At 37.1% G+C, this 24,411-nt stretch overlaps 1 protein-coding gene across 1 annotated transcript in view; it reads left to right on the top strand.

Annotated features, from left to right (window-relative positions):
• Positions 1 to 19,873, top strand: part of LOC149083899 (igLON family member 5-like) — a 132,866-nt gene extending 112,993 nt beyond the window's left edge. Inside the window, exons 6-9 of the mRNA XM_089234272.1 lie at positions 3,427 to 3,611; positions 11,160 to 11,256; positions 15,343 to 15,510; positions 18,696 to 19,873. Coding sequence (XP_089090398.1) covers positions 3,427 to 3,611; positions 11,160 to 11,256; positions 15,343 to 15,510; positions 18,696 to 18,985 — 740 coding nt within the window. The 3' untranslated portion in view covers positions 18,986 to 19,873. The remainder of the gene's footprint in view (positions 1 to 3,426; positions 3,612 to 11,159; positions 11,257 to 15,342; positions 15,511 to 18,695) is intronic.
• Positions 19,874 to 24,411: the final 4,538 nt, after the last annotated feature.

The raw sequence follows: 24,411 nt of genomic DNA on the forward strand, positions 1-24,411 counted from the left end.
GGGGGGGGTTTGCACGCTACATGTTTTATGTACATACGTGTAACATAATAAAATTAGGAACAATAAGGATAATAAGGCATCTACAAGCCACATAAAAGACAAAATAAAGACTCATATTCAGTTAATTAGTAAGATTCTGCCAGTCCTGCAGAGAATGTTCTTTGGCCTTGCGTATTTAGCCACATTATCATATCTATAGGTTAAGAGGTTTCTAATATGCGAGTATGGAGATTCTCTGTTGCTCTTAAATTGTTTTCGGCACAGCTTTTTAACGTAGTTGAAGATAGTTGTAACATTAGAATCCCCTCCTAATGTCTTCGTTTCGAATATAATATGGAGACTTGGTGATCCTTCTGAGGAACTTGTTTTAGAATACTTCAAGTACGTACATGTTAACCTTCCTGGCATAGGTCCATCCAGAACATGCGTAGAGAAGAATTGGACGAACAATCGCCTTATAAAATTTATTTACATTTATTCTGGGAATTCTGTTGTATTATATGACAGCTTGCTTCTGGGGAAGCATATTTTGTATAGCATGATCTAAATAATTTCAAAACGCATATAAAAACATAAGAAAATACCCGTGAAAACAATAGCAACCAATAAATACAATCCTAAAAAGAAATTCAGTGTAACTCGATTCAACAGATAATATTTCAACAAGTTATCCGATACCAATAGAAATAATATCACAACAATTTTTGGTCTTTCTTGTACGTACACGTATAAAAGAAACTGCAAGTCTGTGAAAGGCGTAAGTAATCCGATCATGTAACACTGAGAGATACAAGAACGGATAAAGTTTTACTTGTCTTGTCTCAGCGGTATCTAAGCATTTTTTTTTTTCTCGGTCATACACATTGATACACCAAGTCAGCGTTTTCTTTTAACCTAAAAAGAGACATTGATAAGAAACGATAAAAATAGGGACTGAAATCTGCTGAATAAGATTTGACATGTATCAAAAGGAGAAAATGCTGCCGGGAGATCATTTTTTTTGTCCACTGTGTATTTTTTTATATATAGCCTCTGAGGAGAGGAAAGTGATACAGAGAAAAGTTTTCGCATAGGAATAGAGATGTATAGAGATGAATAGAGATCAATATTACATGGGGATCAAATGAAGGAGGCGACGAGAACTGTAGGAAAAATACACCGTACATAATGCCGAAAACAGTGGCGGTGGCAGCACTGCTGATGTTGCATGCAAATTCGATGTGTTTGGTGAGTGTGGTCCTTATGAGTAGGCTGGTCGTCCAGTTCTTTCTCATACCTTCAGCTTGGTCATTTTCTTTAATAACCAAGGAACTTTATCAGCAGCCGCCCTTGATCATCTTGTTCGGTTACCAAAGACCACTACTTGCAGAGTTTCCTGAAAGTAACGCCGACAGTCTGATGTGTTATTGACGTCCAAAGCCTGCAGTTGTCGGTGCTATCCTAAAAGCCCCCGGGAGGAGCATTGGTAAGATGCTCGTCTTCCACTATGAAGGTCACCGTCAACGTCCACGGGTGCGAACATCAGTTCTTCACTTACCGAACCTGGGGTGGGAAATGACACCTTCATTTACCACCCAACTCCACTGGTTAGAAATTGTCCTATGACGATATATGGCAGGAGTTGGTGTGTGGTACAGTAGTGCTATCCTAACACAATCCTGGCCGCTCCCAATTGCAGATAAATGCATCGAAGCTTAACGTATCCGTTAGAATTGACGTCCATTTCAATGGAATGTCATCAGAGCCTCCCAGTCAGTTCCCGGGTGAGGTAATGTGTTTGCATTACCCTGTAAGGCATTCCAATGTCTGGGGCAGCATCGAAACTCCTGCGTCTTGCCGTTTAGGAGAAGCGTTCTGGATTGTGACTGCGTTCGTTGCGCTTTTCACGACAGTGCCTTCCCACATTTGTCCCAGCAAATCGCGATTGTTTCCACCATTTGCGTTCCACGGGCCCTTTGTGTCAATAAGGCAAAGACCGGGGACTTCAATTTGTCAGTGAGATATGGACAATGAACCCCTTCGCAGAATAATATTCAGTACGCAATAATATGAAAGCAATTTTTAGTTCATGCAAGCTCATGGATCCCTGGAACCACTCCAAGGACTTCTAAGGGGACTGTGGATCCTGAATAAAAACCACTGCCTTACATTAGTTCGAGATAACAACTGTTTGCAGAATCTCGATAGACTCATAGTAAAAAAATTGATGGCAGATGGCAGTACTATACATAAAAAGCGGGCCCGTCATTTAGGGGGAAGGGGGAGCCGTCCCCCCGGATTTTGAAAATACACTAAAAATGATATATGTATATATACAAATATATATATATACATACATTGAGTACATGTGTTTTGCCCCTCCCCCCCCCCCCGGAAAAAGTTGAAATGACAGCCCTGATAAAAAGTAATTACACGGAAAAAACTTCACTTTAGGTTCACATCATGTGAACATCATAAGCACACTCCGGCATGTATCAGTTCGTTGGAAATTCCGTAGAGGAATGTGTACGAGGTGCATGTACGTTAAAGTAGTAATAGTAGCAGCATTTTAATGGAGGTCCATTCATGCTCAGAAGGAGCATCCCGTAAAAGATTCGGGATTCCTTAAAACCTACTGTCAGCTTGCCAATGAAGAGCCGGTGGTCTTGTTCACGTACCAGTTATCTAGCTTCCTTCCGACTAATCGTCTCCCTACTCACTATAAGGAAGGGCAAACCTACACCAAAGCCGACCCTGCCTATCATACAGGATAGATTAATGTTCCGAAGAAACTTTGTTGCATCCACTTACAATAATTGGACCTATTTGTCAAATATCGTAAATCGATCGCATCTGTACATCCGCCTGGTAGGGATTCGATCCGACCGGGCACACCCTTGCTGATTCTAAGTTCGAAGTAGAAGGAGCGAGTCCACAGCTCTGGGGGAAAAACTCACCTTCCGTTTGAGTGCATGCTCGAGAGTCCGGCTCTCGGATGAAAGCCCTGCATCCTCCTCGTAGAGGAGCTGTTCTCAATAGAGTTTACTGAGGTGGATCACCAAGATTATCTAAAGATAAATTATCAACCGGTCGGTGACAATTTATCTTTAGATAATCTTGGCCAAGTCCGTATCGGTGACTTTCCCCCTCCCGTTACCCCCCCCCCCAAAAAAAAGCCGGAAATGATGCTGATTTAAGGATATTGTGAAGGTATGATTTGCCTTCACAGTCTCCTTTGTGATTGAGAAACAATGGGGTTTACCATTATTTTCATTTTAACCCTAGTATGCCACTATGCAATACACATGATGAATAATCAGTAATTTTTTTTGTATACGCCATATGTAATATTTTCTATTATTGGTTTACTTCGGCAGTAGTCAAAGCTATTTTATAGTTTGTTCCTCCTAAGTAAACGCAATAAGCTACATGACTTCATTTTCACAGACAGGCCCGTTTGGCGCAACCCCAGCATGGACATAGCCTATGGATTTGTCGGAGGAACGACGCATCTCGTTTGTGAAGCTCACGCCAAGCCGCCGCCGACATTCGAATGGTTCCGAGAAAGAGCTCTCTTGGGTAATAGCAGGAACTACAGGATCTCGAACCACAAATGGAAGAGCATATTGCAGGTCATTTTAGCATTTTCTTTGAATGTTTCCTACTATTAAAATTAAAGTATGGGCGCCTCAAAACGCACTTCTACTCAGTAGAAAGCTGAAATTTCCATAGCAAAGTGCACCTACAATCTACATGCTAATATAAGAGCTAATCTTTTGTTTTTTGTTTCAACCGGAGAGAGCTAACCTTTCCCCATCCGATTCCTTTACCCAGTTTATTATGCTGAGTAATCAATATGCAGTAATTAGATTCCCATGATGAAAGACGTGTAGGCTTCTCTGTCTGAAGCTCTAATTCAAAAATCCACGGTCGCTGTTGTAGTTATTTTACAAAGAAGTTTTTTAGTCTGTGGATTCTTCCTTTATATTTGATATTCCGCACAGACTCAAAAACTAACGTATATTCGTAAAAACAACTAGCTGATCATGGATAAAATACCTTAAACAATGCAGGACTAGTTCTCCTTCAAAGAAGAGAATCTAATGCAGATACTGATATATTTTCACTAGATTTTCCTATTAGAAAATATGTACACCACACCATGGCTGACTATACTTTTTTAGATGAAAGCATCTACTCAATTGACACCCAACAACAGTCAAGCCATCCATCTTTACCACAAATCAGGACATGATCCAATTGAAGAAAAATGTCATCAATTTAGTACCGGAACTAAACCGGGACGGTTGAATCTACGTATAAAGCCATGTGATCCTTATTTCACCTTCAACTGTATATACAGTAATATTATAGCTTGAATCATAATTGAATTATTTCTGGCATTTGAAATCGATTGATGTATGTTTTTTCAAATGCCTTGGCGTTTTCTTGATATGGATCCTTAAGCTGGGTCTCCCTAGGAGCAGGTTGTCTGCATCGTGTGCAGCGTAAAAACGCTGATTGAACCGGGTTTTCCTAGGAGCAGGTTTCTTGTGCTGCGCGCAACGTGATTCGCCCAACGCGACACGTCGTCCACTCACCAATAAGAAAAGCAGCATGACTGTTTTCCTACAAAGCGCAATACGCCTCACGACAGCGCTTTACGTCAAGCGTGATTGGCCGACTGCTTCTGAAGGAATCAAATGCGCCGAGCGCCGCGAGTTTTGCCGATGTTCTCTTCACTCTAGTGTGTTGTCTTTCCTACCCTTCAAACCGGAGCATGCAGACGACAGAGTAGCTGATGTCAATGCCATATACTATAATATAGCCGTCCAGATCTGATGCGCCACGCTAGGAAAACAAACGCGTAGAGTAATCATGTAACACGTTTCTGCCGACGTGAAATGGTTGAATTCGGTTCACGCTGCGCAAAAAAACATATTAATAGGAAAACCCGGCTTTAGTTCAAAAAAAAACACCTGAATTTCAGGTTTTAACCAATCCCCTCCTTAACGCTGCATACGGCGCAGAAATTCTACTCGTAGGAAAACCCGGCTTCACCGTAATTCCATTGGTCAATACTGTAGGGATCCACACTAGACTCTGTAAATGTGAATTAACCGTACTAAGCTTGGAAACTTTAAATATATACCCACATTCTTCTACGTGTAAATTTTTCTATTCAAAATCAAACCATTTAGAGATTAAGCATTAGCTTTAATCTATTCCATTCAAAGCAATTGGTATTTGGACAATTCCTAATTTGACCTCATATTAAGAGAAACGAAAATACAATTGCTTTTTGAAAGGGCTAAACACCATCAACTGGTATCTCCAACTAGGACACTTACCTTCTTTCAACTGGAACTCAATATCTCTCGCCTATTGTAGGCGGTCTATCATATCGTATCGTATTTGCATCATAACTGATCGAGGCATGGGAAATGAAATGCATTCCGAAAAATATATTTATTCAAACGCATTACTGTATGTTCAATTCAGTATTTCCACAGTATGTCTGGCTGGTAGTGATGTCAGTATGGAAAAACTAATTTTCAAGAGATGTACTATTTCAAGAAATAGCTCTTATTCAAAGAGAAAACTTCTTAACAGACATAAAGAAAATGACTCTTTCAAAATAGGATAAAGAATAGCTCCAGAATCAACGAACGATTCTTCTTTTCGGGAGCATGTCTGCTTTTTTGCATATCTTTCCGTAAGCGTATTCTTGTGTGTGTGTAGGTTCTATTTTATTCTCTCTGCCAAGAAAATACGTCTGTACGTGGGCTGTATCTATTTCTGGTATGAAACTCTTCGGCTTCTTTATTTGTTTGGGTAGAGAGAGAAGCATTTCTCCCTTTTCTATCATTGGCTTGCCTTATCTCTCACCCACAGAGCACGGGCTCGTATCTTTATTTTTACGCCCATTCTGTTGCATATAACTTCACAGGTCGTTTTAAGAAGTCTTATTCATATTTTATACATTTACATCCGTAAAACATTTTTTTCTTTTTGTGTATTGTTTTTCCTCTATCTTTCGAAATAAATTTGTTTTGTATTTGTCCTTTTCTATTCCGTTTCGAAAGAAAATGTTCGGTTGTATTGGGACTTTATTTTCCCCAATATTGTTCGAAAATAGGAAAAGCATGCCAAAATGGACTCATGATAATACTAATCGTCTCTGTTATTTTCTTTCTGTCGACTTTTATTCCGATTTTCTACCATTGAAGAGTAGTTGGTATCTGAGTGTACCCTTAACTTTAACATGACCTCGCAATTTTCCGGTGTGTACTAGAAGGATAATTGCATGCTAGATTGGTCCTTTTAGCGCACGGGTTCTTAACCTTTTTTCGGTTCTAATCATAAAACTTCACAACCCAACGGTACATTTCTTTCGCATAAAAATTATCAGTAAATAGGCTATTCTTTACTTAAATTTTTTTTTTTTCGGAATCACTGAGACCAGTCCACTGCTTGTCTACAGGTCGCCAACAATCAAGAACCCACTATAAACAGGAGGCTCGAATTTAATTATTTATTCTGGAATTATTTTTCTCATTGATTTTCAATTTGTTTTTATGAATTCTTGAATCTACTTTTTAGTGTGTTCTTTTGCATAAATGTTTTTCAGGTAGTGCCGTCTTTACGCATGGGCCACCCGGAACTTTTGATAATAAGATTTGTTACAACAATTTTTGTGAGCTGATCAATGTGGATTGATCAGCAGGCACTTAGTGGCTTAGTAGGGGGCCCATGATGCTATTAAGCGGTTCTGTTTTCATCTTTCCTGTGCATTCTGTAATGCTTTTATGTAATTTTAGATGATGACTTCTCCCCAAAATTGTTTTATATAAAATCGTGGATCACAAGAGAGCCTCAAAAATATGTTTCCCAATCCAGGCTATCGAAATCAGTATGACTCTCCTAAAATTAGTGTCACAAAAAATGAATTTATAATCGGATTGGGAAGTTGATATGTACGATCTATCTCAACAGTCCCTCTGACCGAATTTGTTTAAGATCATGGTAGTTTTAAATTCCTCAAGGTAGGGCCCCTGGGTTTCCAATGACACAGTAAGTGGACTTTTATGATTAGAGAGACTCCATGACTCAAATTTGTGCCATGACCCATCGGCTCAACCGTGCATTGCGCGTTAAAATTCGGACTCGATATGAATGGGGTCGATCAGAATCCAATATTCATTCTAGTGATTTTATTGGAGCTTTATTCTATTCAAAAGCAGCTACTTCCTTTTATAGAATTTTCTTCGTTTGAATCGCACTTTTCACTCCCTTCACTTGCTCTGCCACATTACAATCTACGAGTAAGTATCATGGTCGCGAAAAAAACTGCTTAATCGCTTACTTTGTCGTTGTCTTCGAGAATTTCGTCGTCTGAACCATTTCCGGCAAACAAAATCCCCCTCGCGCTCTGCAGGGTTAAGAACTCCTACCCTATTACCTTGATAAAGGGTTATTCAAAACTTTAAGAACGAGAGAAAAAATCTAAAGTAGTTTCAATTTTACAATGGATGGTCGCAACACAGTGGTGAACTGCTAAACGGCGCAACCATTTGACGCATATAGCGCTTGTTTTGCTACTCTTCTATCGTGGATCAACCATCACTAGAGCCCGGATTATATGCACTAAAAACGTGGCAAAATATGCTTTAAAAATATTCAAATATGCACTTAAAAATATGCAAATATGCACTTAAAAATATGCACTTAAAAATATGCAAATATGCACTTAAAAATATGCAAATATGCACTTAAAAATATGCAAATATGCACTTAAAAATATGCAAATATGCACTTAAAAATATGCAAATATTCACTTAAAAATATGCAAATATTCACTTAAAAATGCAAAAATACGCACTTATAAATGCAAAACTATGCACTTATAAATGCAAAATTTGCACTTGAAATACCAAAATGTGCACTTAAGAGGCCAAAATATGCATTAACACCTCAGAATATGCATTAGAAATCATGAAAAGTCAAAAATTCCGAAATAATGAGAAAATATGCATATAAAAAAATCACCACGCAAAAAAAAAAAGCAGATGTGTTTTTAAAATGCATCTTTTCTATTTCTTAGTGCATATGTATTTCATTTTCAAAAAATATCCCCTCATATATATATATATACGACATATGCAAATAACTTTTGCATATTTTTATTCAGCCATTTTTAATTTTCAGTTTCTTGTAGCTGCTCAATAACGAAAATAGCAGTAATAAATGAATTTTGACACTATTTCTAAAAAAAATTTAATGCTTTGACACATCTCTAGAAACAGCCTTACACAATAAAACGGTTAATATTCGTAAAATACTTTACAAATAATAATACTAATAAAAATTACAAGTAATACATACTAATTTTGTCTCTTTTATGTTGATATCTGTCTCTTCTTTTTTTTTAATGTTTCTGTTCATGTCGTATGTTTTATATATTTTATTCATTAATTATCATGTAAATTTTCAATCATCCGTACAGGCATCATAGCCTCTGAATGACAAATATGGTTTTTTTTTAAACTTATCTAAATCTCTGTATGTTGGAAATGAATAAATTTGATTTGTTTTGAATATGTATTAATTCACTAAATTTCTCCTGCGGGGGAAAAACCGATGCTATGAAAATATTATGAACAATATTTATTTGAAAAATTGTAAAAAAAAATTGAGCTGGCTTAAATAAACCTTCAAAAATATACACATATGCTGAAAATTCTTTTATTTTATGCATTTATATGCATTAATGCTAAAAAAAGGCCATTATATGCGTTTATGCTAAAAAAGGCCATTATATGCATTTATGCTAAAAAAGGCCATTATATGCATTTATGCTAAAAAAGGCCATTATATACAAATACAACGCCACAACAGGCAAATTGCCCAACGAGGTGGCTGACTTAAGAACATCATGGATCCCCGAGCCATTTTTTGGAGGCCCTACCTACTACTGCTACACCCCAAATGCACCCCCCCCCCACGGAACCCGTACATGCGGCAATGTGCGTGTACGTGTAGTGCAACCTGACGTAAAGTTTGTTTCTGTGCAATGCTTGTTATGTGTAGTGCTGCCATCTGCCACCAGTTTTCCAAACTATGAGTGAAGTGTTATGATTGAATGATTTATCGTTGTAGGACTGTTGCTCTCTGTGGCGAGACTTTTTAACGGGGAGATCGGCTCGCATTTGCGTCTTGAAGTTCGGAACCACAGAAAACCAACTTCAGCCGACCACCACTGTGGGGTTCGAACCTGGATCCTCGCATCGCGAGTCCGTCACTATAACCACTCGACCACCACAGTGGCAAAAAGTGTAATTATTTGGAGGTGGGTGGGTTTGAACCCATCCCATCTCTAACCCAGTATGTTACCAACCCTCCACTACAGCACATATGCATTTGCATATAATCCGGACTTTACACATCACCATGCACGAAATGATTGTCCTTGTAAAAGTTTCGCTCATGAGTTCGGAATCATCCTGATTCTTGGCATTTGTAGGAAATTATAAGGGTTAAAATTAAATAATAAAAATTCATTAAACATAAAAATTATTTGAAATTTTATTATTTTTTTAAATTTAATGCAGATGCATTTTAATGCACATACTATCATTGTTAAATATTTGATTATGTATTTTTACAATAGATGGCAGCAAATTCCTTCTGGATGAGAGAAATATCCCCATCCAGTTTTTAATATATAATAAATTTTCCACACCCGATATATTTTTGAACCTTCAATTTTTTTTTGCAACTCCTGGCAGCCCGTCGACCGAATATTCCACAGCTTCTACTATTTCCAACATCGATTAATTTTTAGCTTGTTTGTTAAAATAGTTTTCATTTCTATAGTTCAACAAACGTCCATGGCGAAGATATTTTTCAACAAACTTGAAGGTTGTGTCCTCTGGCCACCTCACCGCGGAATTCTAGCGAAACTTCAGGAGACGACGGAGCATGAACAGGTTCATGCTTGAGATCAATTTAGGGAAATTTATGAAACCAAAATGATCAGTGATTATGCATAAAAACCGGTTTATTATGTATAATTATCGGATTTATCATATTTAGCGTAACATATAGAAGATGAACAACTCCATAAGTCCATGGTTTCACGGGAGGTTGCAGAAGTTGTTCTGAGATTAATGGGAGAAATTTGACATCTATCGATTTCCATGATGCTATTTGATGGAAATTTGCATCTAAAACACGATTTTATCTATCCATCTGTAATAAGAGTCCACTTCTCTGAAAGCTCGAACTTTAATAAATTAACGTATAAATCAATATCTCTCATTCTCGATGGATATCATCTCAACATGGAATTTTGAGTTAGTTCAGTTTCTATCTTAAACATCGATGGGAATTCATCTTTAAAAAAACATGAGATATATAGAGGATTCGAAAGATAGCATTATATTAATTTACATGATAATTCAGCACCCAATTCTAGAATCATCATCCATCGAGTCCCCCCCCCCCACCTTTTGGAATTCACCTTAAATTAAGTAAATTAAAACCATCTAAAGACCTTTTCTTTAACGAATCGTATTCACGCTTCAGCTTATAATTAAAAGATAAAATAGGTAATTATTATCGGAGTAGCCTTTTCCCATCAGGGCCTCCATTAAATGCAATTAAAGCTTTCGTAATTGGAAAAAAAAAGTTATAATTCCGTGATCTGTTTGGGAATTCGCGATTGGAATCGAATTCCATTTATAGACTAATGGGATGAATGAATATATTATTGAGTCCATTCATGTCTAATGTAAATATTTATACATGGAAAAAAAAATCCGTATTAATCACTCGGTATGATTTTTAATTCCATAAAACGGGCAAAAATCTCCATTTTCCAAAAAAAAATTTTTATAATTTCTTTAAATGAGACTTAATACCAAATTCAATTTTCCGCGGCATTGTACTTAGTGATAATTACATTTAGTAATAAAAATTCTCCTAAATAATATTCAAAAACAAATTCTTTACATAATTTACAAAAAAAGAACATCATTATTATTATCGGGTTTTTGTAAATCCCTTTTTAGATTATTTTTTTTTAATGAAAATTTCTTCTTTTTATCCAAAAAAAAGAAAAAAAACAATAAAATCATTTTCTTTTATGTATTTTTCTCTCTTTTTTTTTGGAATTCTAGGTGAAAATAACGGATAATTCAGCATTCGGAAATTACCGCTGCGTTGCCAGTAATAACCTCGGTGAAGCAAAAAAATCGATAGCTCTATTCGAAGGAGGTGATTATTGCATTCCTCATTTGCATATTTCATTTCTCTCTTATTTATTTTTTCTTGTTAATAATAAATTTCTCTTTTTTTTCTCTCTGGAATATTAGAAACAAGTAGAAATTTAGCATTTTCGTTTTCCGGATGCATTATTTTTGATTAGAATGACAATTTTTTTTTTAAACTTTAATTCCCGTGTTTGTGATGTAAAAGATCGCATTACTCTCAACCTTTTCCCCCCATGACTGTGAATGTAATTTAATGTTATTCGCGTAGGCGTAAATTGAGTGGGAATGATGGTGACATTGATGTTTTAACCTTTTTTCATGGTTGCCATTTAAGTGGAATTTAGATCAGAGAGTCGCTGTTCTAGGCATTTAATACTTTGCTAGCAGGAGTTGGCAAATAGATACCAATGTGTTTCCGAAACGATAAATGAAAAACATGGCAAATGGTATTCTGTACATCTCTGCATAAATTGCTGACTATATTTCATCGAAAAAAATACGAAAAATCAGTAAGCTGATTATATTTCCTCGAGAAAACTATAAAAGATATTGATCCGGTGTACGGAAGAATACGTGCCAACGCGAAGAAAATTGACAAAAGTGGAAAGTTACCAATTGTCACCAAGAAAATTTAAAGGTGAGTAAAGTAGATGATTCTCACAAAGAAAATAAATTGCCAATAATGAACAGCAGTGTTCGCCAATACGCATATACATTCATGTTTCTCGCAATTCAATTTTACTCCTACAAAATTTCGTTGAGGGGTGAAAATACTCCTTCAAGTTTTAGGTGATTTTTTTAATAAAGTTATTTCGCTGTTTTTCATGACAAAAAAATATTCTTCTATATATTTCCATATTTCCCCTTACAATTTTGAAAAGGAGGGACATTCCTTTTAAAAAATTATTTTTTTTGGATAACACTGATGAGCGCACCAATAAATGAAAAACATGGCAAACGGTATTCTGTACATCTCTGCATAAATTGCTGACTATATTTCATCGAAAAAAATACGAAAAATCAGTAAGCTGATTATATTTCCTCGAGAAAACTATAAAAGATATTGATCCTGTGTACGGAAGAATACGTGCCACCCCAAGAAAACTGCAAAAAAAAGGGAGCAAAGTTGCTAATTGTCGTTCGAAGAGCATGTAACCGCTTACGTACGGGAGTCCAGCAAATTACTCAAAGACGACAGTTGTGACGCACTGAGTTGACACAAAACCGTTTAGCCGACAACATAAGTGAGACAGGACATGGTATGGGACGTCTGTTGAGGTCTAATAGAGAAGGAGATCTCTTTTAAGAACTTATCAATAGGAAGGGAATGTTAGTTCAGGTGCCCACAAACTAGGAGAAAAGGTTTTTGCCCGTTTCGTTTTTCGCATTCCTAGTCAAGATACCATTAAGAATAATTCATATTTGTTAAATGTGGCTGATGACGTAAGCATCAGTCACCCCTTCCCCCTCCCTGTAATTAAAAATCAGCAAATCCAAACTCTTCCTCATGCTGGTGTAATACTTGAGCAGTACCTATTTCCCATACTTCTAACAACACTTACACAATCCTGTAAAAGTCGGGGCTTAACTCCCTCAAGTCAAAAGGAAAAATTATACAGTGAGAAAAAAAGCAACCCACACGTTTGTGGCACCAGGGTCCGAAAGGGATAAGGAAAGATACAGGTATGAATGAATCGTACAAAGGTTTTTAACAGCTGGCTGAGATGCGAAGATATATTTTGGAAGGAAAGAATATTCAACTGTCCCTGTGAGAAATCGACCCCACATACTTTCACTTTCCGAGCGAACGCCCTAGACCGCTAGACTACAGAGGCAACAAACCTCTCAATCTTTCCGTGGAGCTCGTATGTACTGAACGGAGATGGTCGGGTCTCGGGCCAAAGCTAACAATTGCTGGCAATGCCACCAGATCGCGACTTATCCGAGGATGACGTCACTCTCCGCTATCCATACAAAGGTTTTTAACAGCTGGCTGAGATGCGAAGATATATTTTGGGAAGAGGGGAAAATTCAACTTCCCCCCCGCGTAGGGAATCGCAGCAATTGTGAGCTTTGGCCTTAGTAAGGTCCGATCGTCCATGTACGGTCCCGTTCAGTGCACACGAGCTCCAAGGAAAGATTGCGATGTTCATTGCCTCTGCGGTATAGGGCGTTCACCCGGAAATTGAAAGGACGTGGGTTCGATTCCCTTGCAGGGGGAATTTTCTCTCTCTCCAGAATATATCTTCGCATCAGCCAGCTGTTAAAAACCTTTGTATGGATAGCGGAGAGTGACATCATCCTCGGATGAATAAATCGGGTGGAAGAATAACCAGGACCAAATTGGCCAGTTTGAGCTCCAATCCCATGAAACATTATGACCTCAAAGGCTAAAAAAAAAAATGAGAAAATAGATTTTTTTTTTCAGTATTAACGCGATATAAAAGAAAAAATACATTTAAAACGTGTATTTTTCCGGTGAATGAATTTTAATTACCCGATATATATATATATATATCTTACATAAATACAGTATTAAAAAATTTTGCACTACTATTTATGTCATAAAAAAAGTTGTTCTTGCTTTAACAGAGCAAAAAAAAAAGATAAAAATTACGTAATTTAAAAATATGTGCTCGAGGAAGCGTAAATTGAGACGAAGCTGCTCAAATTTGTAGAAAGAGTCCTTCGTCTTTAAAAATTTACATACCGTATGAATGTATGGAGGATGAAAAAAAAAAGGACAATCTGGAATCGGTGTATCGGAAAATCCGGATATGGCAGGACTGGCTTGAAATAATGCACACGGGAAAAAACTGGCGCTGAGGATATTATAATTTATTTGTGTTTTTTTAGTGATTTTAAGTTTAGTGCTGTTGGATACGCGTTTTTTTAGTTATAAGATGAATAATTACACACTAGGTTAGGTTAATCAGTTTTAGTTGTTTTTAATGGAAATGGAATCGGTTAACATTAGCCTTGAAGATCGAAGGTGAGTCGGATTTGAATGATTTAATATTGCTCTGCGGGGATTTACGGAAAGTTTCCTCGACAAATGTTTCTTATTGGAAGAAAGTGTGAGTCACTTAGTACGCGAGTAAGTCAGAGAATGGACGAATGAGTGAGAATGAAAGTAAGTAAACGATTAACGTGAACAAGCTGTTGCGAAAGTGAATTGCTATTCAAAGTGACCGACTCAGTCAGACATTGAGCGAGCGTCAAGTGGATGATTAGTGAGAGAGCAAGTCAATAAACGACCCGTTGGGTGAGTTGCTCGCTTCTTCATTCACCTTCTCAATCGTTTGTTTACTCCAATCGTTTATTTACCTTCATACTCTCTCAAAAAATCACCCACTCGCTTACACCTTCTCGATCATTCACTCATTCTTAGCGCCCGAGTGGCAAAGATGCTCGTCTATCACCGTGGAGATTGCCGTCAGTTCCCAGGTTCGAACCGGGAAAGGATATATATAACCACCGATAGATGGCGCCTTCATTTCCAACACGACTCCTTAACGGCATTAAATTGCAGTGTAGCCGAAAATAATTTGTGGTGAAGTAGTAAATTCGGGTGGGTGAACAAGTGGCATAGTCATTCAGAAATTCCGCAAACGAGTGGGTAGTGAGTAAGCAAGTTAGTCAATGAGTAAGTGTGTGAGCAAGCAGGTGAGTGTTATTTAAGTAAGCACAAAAAGAGCCAGTGCGAGGTTAAACATGTCGGGATTCGAACCCCGGTCATCGGGATGAGAGTCATATCTTCCCCACTGGACTGCACTGCACGTCTTCAAACTGGGGTTAGGATGACTTCAAGGATATTTGGAAACTAGTCTGATTTCCGTAATTGTTAAGGAGAAGTAACGAGTTTGGCGATTCGAACATTTGTCGGGATTCGAATCCGCGTCATTCGGGATGAGAGTCAGTTATCTTGGCAACTGGACAAGCGCGTGAGTAAGCGATTCAACTTACTCTCTCGCTCGCTCGATGACTAGCTAACTCAATTGCTCATTTGCTTTCTAACAAGCTCCATTACATACATCCATTCTAACAAGCTCCATCTTTTTCTTTATGTCTCCTTTTCACGCTTCCGAAGTGTTTCCACGTCCACCATCCATTTCCGTGAATAATGATCAACCAGGATACGTTTTGGTCAACCTGAAACCATCTGTAAAGGACACGCTACCCGTTCTGGGATATAGATTACAGTGCAGATTATTCGATGAAGATTGGAGAAAATCTAAAGAGTATCATGTCTATGGAAGTGAGTATAATTGCCATTTTATATTATTCATTCAGAAATAATATCGGCTCTCAATTGGATGTGTGGGGGGGGGGGGAGTGCCATTCTCAAAGGAATAAAATGTATTATTACACATGATCACAGACTGACCCGGAGCATTTAATCAGGATCAGCCTGGAAAATCGTAATCAGATTGAATGAACTCTGCACAACTTCCAGGTATTTTGGTATGGGAAATCCCCGTTCTGATTCTTCACCCCTCAAGTAGCTTGGGGGGGGGGGGCGCTTATTAACCGCACGCATCTGTAGCAAATTATTTGATACTGCCACCATATTGTTCCCTAATACAAGGTAGTCATAAAATAACTGCCAATGTACGAGCACCTAGCTCAAGAGGTAGCAAAAATTAACGAACGCAAATGAAATTCTAGATATAACTGTTTCAGAGAATAAGTAGATGAACAAAAACATAGCTCTCGCTGTTCGGCTACAGCAACAAAATTGTGAAAAATGCAAATGACAACACTCACTTTTATGCATTTCAAAATGATCCGTGCAGTTAAAAAATCGTAAATTATGTTATAACGGTACTTGTAGCACCTTAAACGCTGGCGCTTGACGCAGATAGAGAAACGCGTGAAAACAACCAATTCAGGTCACCTAATTTCAAGTCTTTACTACCGCAAGGGTAGTAATGTGACGGAGGGGTTAGTGTATCAAACCCTTCATGTGAGACTACTTTCTTTGTCTGCGTCTTGTGCCGGTGTTTATGGTACTACAGGAGACATTTCAACGCCATTCACCGAATGAACTAGACCAATTACTTAATGCATCAAATTGAGTGTTGGCATTCACTGGTCTTTCATATATGTTCGGTTTTATTTTATATTTATTTTTTTTTTCTGTGACCGCCAGAGCTAGGGTTTCAATTTATTGCCGAGCTACAAGTGCTGAAACATTGGCGATGTTCAAAATCAGTTTTGTCACCAAATTCTATAACCACTAATTCTCCAAATACCCTTCCAGCAACAATCCGTCGAAGTTACCAAACACTTACCAATTGCAACAGCTTTTGAAATAGCCTACAGTACACGATATCGTGTTCTGGTTCCGGAGAAATTCAGCTCCTTGTTCGCAATACATAACTAAAATCAGCATCCGTCGAAGTAGATCTTCGATGAAAATTCTGAAGTGATGATTACGGATTTTTGCAACACAATATCATTTCGCTGAAAAAAAAACATATAAGTTGTCACCGCCTCTCAAGACATCTAAATTTAATGGTGAGCTACAAACACGGAGAGATTGGCAAAGTGCCAGTAATCGAATGATCGTCAAAATCTACTAAAATGTCTACTTCGACAAATGCTTATTTCAGAAATACAATTGAACGACCGACGTTAGTTGACCGAAAATTGCGAAAAGGATCCACGGCTGTACGCGTTTCGGAATTATATGAAGTTCCTTCGTCAGCAGCCGAAATAAAGAAAAATATTATAATATACTCATTATAGCGGGAGTTATTCGCTGTTGCAGACAAAAGAGTCGAATTCAAAATGAAACGGCAACAAGTAAAGGAGGACAGGAAAAAGAAAAATGGCGGAGCCAATCGCAAACAAGAACGTGATAGTGATGCTGATGGAGAAGAATATAATTTTTTAAGAAGAATAATTAATTTTTTATGTGGTTTTCACCCCCGTCAATAAATTTAGTTTCTCCAAACTAAAAGATCCCATTGACCTACTCAACAACTAGGGCATCTACAGCATTTCATGCCAACTCGGATTATCATATATATAGGTCAAATTAAACGTGCCCTGAACTACCGTTTAAATGAGCATAGAAGATGACCAACCAAGACTTTAACCGAGGCCAATCCATAGCCCAACACTGCTGGTCCTTTGACCATAAATTTGACTTCTCTTCTGCTAAAATCATTCAAAAATGTCCCTCACCGTCTGACTTGGATTTCTTGGAATCATTCTACATCAACAAAAACTCAAACCAGTTGGTCAACGACCTAACTAGCACACCACCCTTTTCAAAAATCTGGCAACAGTTTCTTCAATAATCATTCTTCTCCATCAGCATCACTATCACGTTCTCGTTTGCGATTGGCTCCGCCATTTTTTCTTTTTTCTGTCCTCCTCCTCTGCTCTTTTTGCCGTTTCATTTTGAATTCGACTCTTTTGTCTACAACAGCGAATAACTCCCGCTATAATAAGTATATTATAATATTTTTCTTTATTTCTGCTACTGGCGAAGGAACTTCATATAGTTCCAAAACGCGTACAGCCGTGGTTTCTTTTCGCAATTTTGGGTCAACTAACGTCGGTCGTTCAATTGTATTATCTAACCCAAAAGGAAATTTGCTTATTCAGTGATTTCTGCATGTCTGCTTATTTCAGTGATTCTAGGAGGTGGATTTTCCGAGATCATACCACAACAGCTCAGATTTATTGTATGCCCATACTGAGTTAGCCTCTGACCTTGACGTGCGAAGGGAGGGTTCATTTTCCATGTAGGGAAAACGGGGGAAAAGAGGGAAAAAAAGAATTCGCTGAAATAGCGCAAAACACGCCAACCGAAAATACCAACCTGCTCCTTTTCCCTGCGACCTTTTTACCGTAAGAAGATAAATGGAATCGTATTATCAGCAAACAAAAAAGGCTAAATATCTCCCGAACTAGAACACCGATATGATTCATTGCACACTCTTTCGAAAGGTGTTGCAATGGACAAGTTCTTGGTGAATTTTCCCGATTGTAGCTGGAAGGGTGTTTGCGGAATTAGTGATTAATACTTTTGGTGAAGGATTCCGATTTTAAACTTCACCAATCTTTCAGCACTCGGGTAGCTCGCCATTAATCCACATACTTGATGGAAATGGTCACATGGTACATAGTTTTTTCTTTTTATTTCAAATATCTACTTAGTTTGGGTGTAGTTCTTTTGGAAACTGCACAAATTTGCGTCTTTTTTCAGACTCGACTTATTTTTCTTTCATAATCTATTTGTCACCATAACTCCAGAATGGTTAGAGATAAGACGGTTGCTAATGTGTTTCATGTTCCACTTGGGCTCGTCTATCTCCCCTTTTCATATGGCAAGATAGGTGCAGTTCACCCTGTATAGTTCATATAACCCTGGCCATGAAAGCCTAGTAAAATCTATATGTTATTTTATGTTTAATGTTTGTGTTGCAGAGCATGAAATCCTGCTGCAAGACCTGAGCTTCAAGACAACATACGTTCTTCGGGCGAGGACAAGGAATGCAGTCGGCTACGGAAATTATTCGGAAGAGGTATCTCTAAGGACCAAAGACATCATTGCCGAGACGGTCAAACACGATCCATCTCTGTCTTCCTCGAGTAACACCAACAACAGTTCTGCTTGTTCCGTAATCCGCCATTTCCCTGATTTTGGATTCCTCATCGTCATCGTTGTTCCGATGGTTGTGAGAAGATTATTAATGGCGGAACGCATTAATATTTGAATATTATGACTACCCCATCAAAACAAGCTTTTCAACTGGATGTGCACCGACTTGTTTCTTTTTTAACCCCTTTAATGTGCGGTGTACCAAAACAAACATCACGTGTCGAATGTAAACATGCTCATATCACATGACGGTATCATTATTGAAAAGACATCGGTGTTGAGGGGATCGAATGTGCTCACATTCACACACACATACAGTACGATCTTCATGTTTGTCTGACATGTGTCACGATGTTGACCATCAGTGTGCACGATGCTTTCTTTTTTTACCCAGACCTCACATGACCCCGGGACAATTCTTTGCTCCTTCGAATTGCAGAATTCGTGTTAATCATTACGTCATCGCTTATGTACATCCATGTTGTCTTCAACATCTAACATCAATGTTAATTTTTTTTAGTAATTATAAGATCAAAATGCTATAATACAACAAAAATTACAATTAAATTGAATAAAAAAAATCTATTTTTTTTTTCAAAATCAAATTACAATTATCAATTATTTAGTCATAAATCGATAAAAATTGTTCTTGTTCATTCAGAATATATATAATAGTTGTGAAAAAAATATGTATATTATTTTATTATAGTCGTTTTATACTTCTTTTTTTTTTCCACGAATTTAATTAATATATTTTAATTCTGAATAACTGCGGTGTGATTAATGTAATGTGGCTTCCTTGCAGTGTGTAATATTTTAATATAATTATATATATATATATACACATATATATATTATACGTTGACAAAACCTTGCTCTCACTGAGTTATCGGGTGCATGCCATCGTTGCCTATATGTGATCGCTTTCATATATTTGAAGTCCTCCAAGGTGTTGTGTACTGTATTGCCTATCGTGCTGCAAAATAAATATGTAATTTTATTATGTTTTGGGTGTGATTCTTAGTTCGTTCTTTAACGTTACTGTATATTCTAGGCCAGCGGTTCCCAAGCTATTTCGATGACAAATTGTATTGTCCGAAGGTGATGTCAGTCTCCGCTATCTATACGAAGGTTCTTAACCGCTGACTGATGCGAAGATGAATCTTTGCATCAGCCAGCGGTTAAAAATCTTCGTAAATTGTATTGCGTATGCAGGGTATATTATATGTATATATTTTTGTATTATTATTTTTCTTTTTTTTTCTGTTTTCTCAATTTATGCTAGATATTTTGCGCATTTAATCTACAAATCCTTTTTTTGTGTTTTTGCATTTGTTGTATTTTAGCATTTCTTTATTGTTTTTATCTTTTTCATTTGTTTTTAATTTTTTTTTCATTTTGCATATCTTCATTGTTTTTGTGTTTATTCATTTCTTCAATTTCTCCATTGTTTTTGATTTTTGTATTTCTTTATTGCTTTTGAATTTTTGCATTTCTTTATTGCTTTTTTATTTTATTTGTATATTTGAATATTGCTTTTGTTTTTTTCCCATTTATTGCTTTTGTATTTTTCATTTCTTCATCGTTTTTAATTTTTTCCCCATTTTTTGTGCTATAATATTTTGTGTATATATGTAAATTCTACGTGTTTTTACATTTAGTTGTATTTAATAAAATTTTCTTCGACACGGTCACGTCATTTGACAAGGGCAATTTTATTTAAAATTAGATGAAACCGATAGAGTCTAGGCCGTGTTCGGTTTGAAAGGAAAAGAAAGAAAAAATGAAAGTGCTTCCCAAACTGCACTCCGCGAAAAATCCCCCGCCAATGATTTGTTGGAGCTCTTCAAAAAGATCGGTGACTAGATGCATTGATTTTTCTTTAAATATCCATATGATTCAATGAAGCATAAAGCAAATGCAAAATAGGCTTATTCACGTAAAACACTTTCTGGTATGCTGCTACAGTCGGCCCCGCTTAATCGGATATCAACGATTCCGGCACAGAATATCTGATTAAGCAGGGTGTCCGATTATGCGGAGAACAATGTAAAATTCCCATTCCACAAGGTTTTAGTACGGTTTGTATGTTGAAAACTGATGAAGGGTCAATATTAATAAAGATTCTTGAACAAATTAGACATCAAAAATGAAATGAAAATTTTATTCAATTACAATTGGATCACAATACCCGAGATTCTCTTTTCTATTAGGAAAATTAGCTCTATCTATTGGCTTAAGGGAGAACAAAAATAAAATTACTGAATGTACGAATTAAAAACAACAATACTTGGAAAGAACACTACCTACTCTCAAACATATATCTTAACCTAGGAACATATTGTCCATCAATTTCAAATACTTCATTGAATAAAAACATTTCTGTGTATAATGGTTGATGTGTATTAACAGTTTACGTGTGAAGCGTAATATCCGATTCAGCAGGGTAAAGCAGTTGAGATTATCATATTAAGCGAGGAACTTTAACATTGTCTGTATGGGAAAGATTTCGGTACCGCAGGATTTTATCCGTTTAAGCAGGCTATCCGATTAAACGGGGCCGACTGTACTTATCCAAACACAGCAAAAGAAACTTTTTCATAAATCTCTCTACCATTTCTTTCTATTTTTTTTTCTTTATTTTGCAAAATGTATTTAATAATTAAAATTTACCATTTTTCTAAGAATTCTTATACAGGCTGTCCTGAATAGCTTGCACTAAGGATATCTCTGCAAAACTGTCGACCTCAGTCTTCATATACTTTCCATTGCAATTTTTTTTCCTTTCATATGACGTGCGATTACGTAAAATGTAGTAAATTTCCCGAGGGGTCGTATAAAAAAATAGAAAAATAACTTTTTTATGTAGACCCTGTCTGCTGAAACTTCAAATTAGTAGAATATTGATCCATCTCTGAGAATTGTTTGACAAAAACATTTTATATTTTTAAATGCAATATTTATCAAGATATTGAAGATGAACAATTACTATGTTTGGGCGAGTTATCCTTGTGTTGGCCAGTTTTGATAGGCTCGAATAATAGGTTCGAATTTTGTTTTTAGGGACTGTATACAAATATAAATAAAACAAATTGTGGGTTTTTATTTCATTTATATTATTTTATATTCCAGAATTATGTTCCTAAAGTCAACGGTTGCCGAGATATTCGCTGTGGAAACAATCTGGAGCAGCCTGTGGTAGCACTTATTTAATCTTCACTATGAAATAATAGTACATAATGGTTTGCACTAGAAATGATTTAATGCGTAGAGCCTTTTAAATCTTCTAATAGATAAACTGTTCAATTTTCCCACAACTGCAGTGGCGGCAGGTTCTTTTCCACGTCTCTTATTCACCAGACTCTGTCAAGTACGTTGAAATCCATAGAGTACTAGTTATCAAATTATACTCGCAAGGACCGGAGCATAAGTTTGTTATAAGAAGAGCTCACAACAACAGAAAAAAAAAAATGTCGTTACAACAGACGATGATTCGTTACGGGCGAATTTGAATTTTTTGCTTCGTCAGAGGAAAATTAGTTGGAGAAAATTACTGCTTGATTTGCATTATAATCATCTTATGAACGATTTTGTTCTGATATCAGCGAATGAACAGGACTCGAGTCGTGAAATGGGTTTTCGATTCTCTAGAGCAGGGGTCCCCAACGCAAATGCAAAGAGCCCTCGAAGCTTTTCGACGTGGCTCGCCCACCATTTTTAGGAAATAGCTCAAAAACATTGGAGGATGAAAAATAAAGGAATAATATTCTCTCGATGAAGCCCTCATTTTACTACTGTCAACACACTGCACTCTGATAATGATTTTCTGAGTATGCGCCTGATACATTATTGGGGCCGTTTTAACAGTTGGAGGAGATTTCGAATACATTTGGGGACCTTAGTTTCATTATATTTGTAGGGAAAAGTCGATAAAGTTAATAACTACAGAATTCATACAGAAAATTTTAACCCCTTAACTGTGCGTGTAGCAGGCATTGACATAGCGAGAGGAGAAAAATTTTGAGGGGTTTTTATATATATATATATATATATACAGTCGAATCCGGTTATAACGAACTCCAATAAAACGGAAAGATCACTTCGTTATAGCGAAACTTCGTTATAAAGGAATTCCATATTTTTGTATTGTTTCTACGTGAACTTATCTGGTGGATTAGAAAAGTGTTCGTTAAAACGAGATTTTCGCTATAACGGGATTCGACTGTATATATGGGATGTTACACTTCAGGGGAACACACTGTATTTATATGGACTACATAGGTTTGAGTAGTCAAAAAATATCATTTATTGTTTGCCAACTTACTTTTCTATCATTGTTGAAGGATGCACAGCAATATGTCTCTTCCACACATATGGTATTCTATGGTAACTTAAATCTTAAATATCGTTATGTTCTGGAGCGAGATGGGGGAGGGGTTACACTCAACTGAAAACTTACCTGAGCACATTTAGCATGCTCCCCTACAAACTCGTGCCCAGATGACCGCATACGATATGATGGCCGTGGTTCAATGGGCAGTTCTGTAAAATTCTGAAAGTAGTCACTTTTTTCCCACCATCTTTCACTTGAGAGCTTCATTTCTTCACTTCTGAAAATTTTAACAGCACTTCTTTCACTCGATTTTCTCCCAATGATCCATTTAGAACATTCAAGGGTGTGGGGGGGCATGTTTCATTTCATACCGTACACCACCCAGGCTGTATCGACAATTGTCAATCACGTTAGGTTCACGGCACATGTATGAACAGCTTTCAGCAAGGGCAGGTCTTCTTCGACCATCTGCTACAGTCTCTCCATTGAGACAGAGTGGCGGACCGTGATCTCGTTAGGAGGGTGCCAGCCAAAGGGACTTTGAGTTGTGGGCGCCCAGTTGAGCCCCTCAGCGCTCGGTTGAGCTTTTCAGCCATGTGTTGTGAGGCCCATATGTTGTTAAGTCATCACCCCCCATCCCCCATAAATCGTTCTCTCGAAAGAACTTTATAATTTCTTCACATCTAGGTTTTTTTCCACAGCTCTCTGTGGTTAGGCCCTTTGATCACTTGCCATAGCTTCCCTACATTCGATTTTCACCCATGGTCCCTTTGAAATGTTCCATAGCCATATGGTGTAGGTAGTGACATCCCCATCCCCGTTTCATTCGAATGCTTTGTTTCTTCGCATTTAATTATTTTTCACAGCTCTTTGTGGCTCCCATAATAATCTGTTATACCTCCCCCTTTATTCACCTGATTCCCCGCTTCCCTTTCCCGTAGCTTTAGAGTGTTCCAGGGCCGTAAGAGAGGCAATATTGTCTGTCATCACTAGAGCCCGGATTATATGCGCTAAAAATAAAGATGAATCTTACTTAAATATTCTGAAATATATCCTAGAAACCGCAAAATATGTACAAGAAATGAAAACAAATTCATCCAATACAGCCGAAAAATGAAAAAAAAATATGCATTTGCAATTAAGACAAGAAAAAAGACAAGAAACGCATAAAAATTATGAAAATATGAATTTAAAAGTACTGAAATATA

Source organism: Pholcus phalangioides, unplaced genomic scaffold (assembly GCF_987345545.1).
Source record: "Pholcus phalangioides strain wild (caught in Gottingen) unplaced genomic scaffold, Ppha-v1.0 ptg000008l_1, whole genome shotgun sequence".
Taxonomy (NCBI): Eukaryota; Metazoa; Arthropoda; class Arachnida; order Araneae; family Pholcidae; genus Pholcus; species Pholcus phalangioides.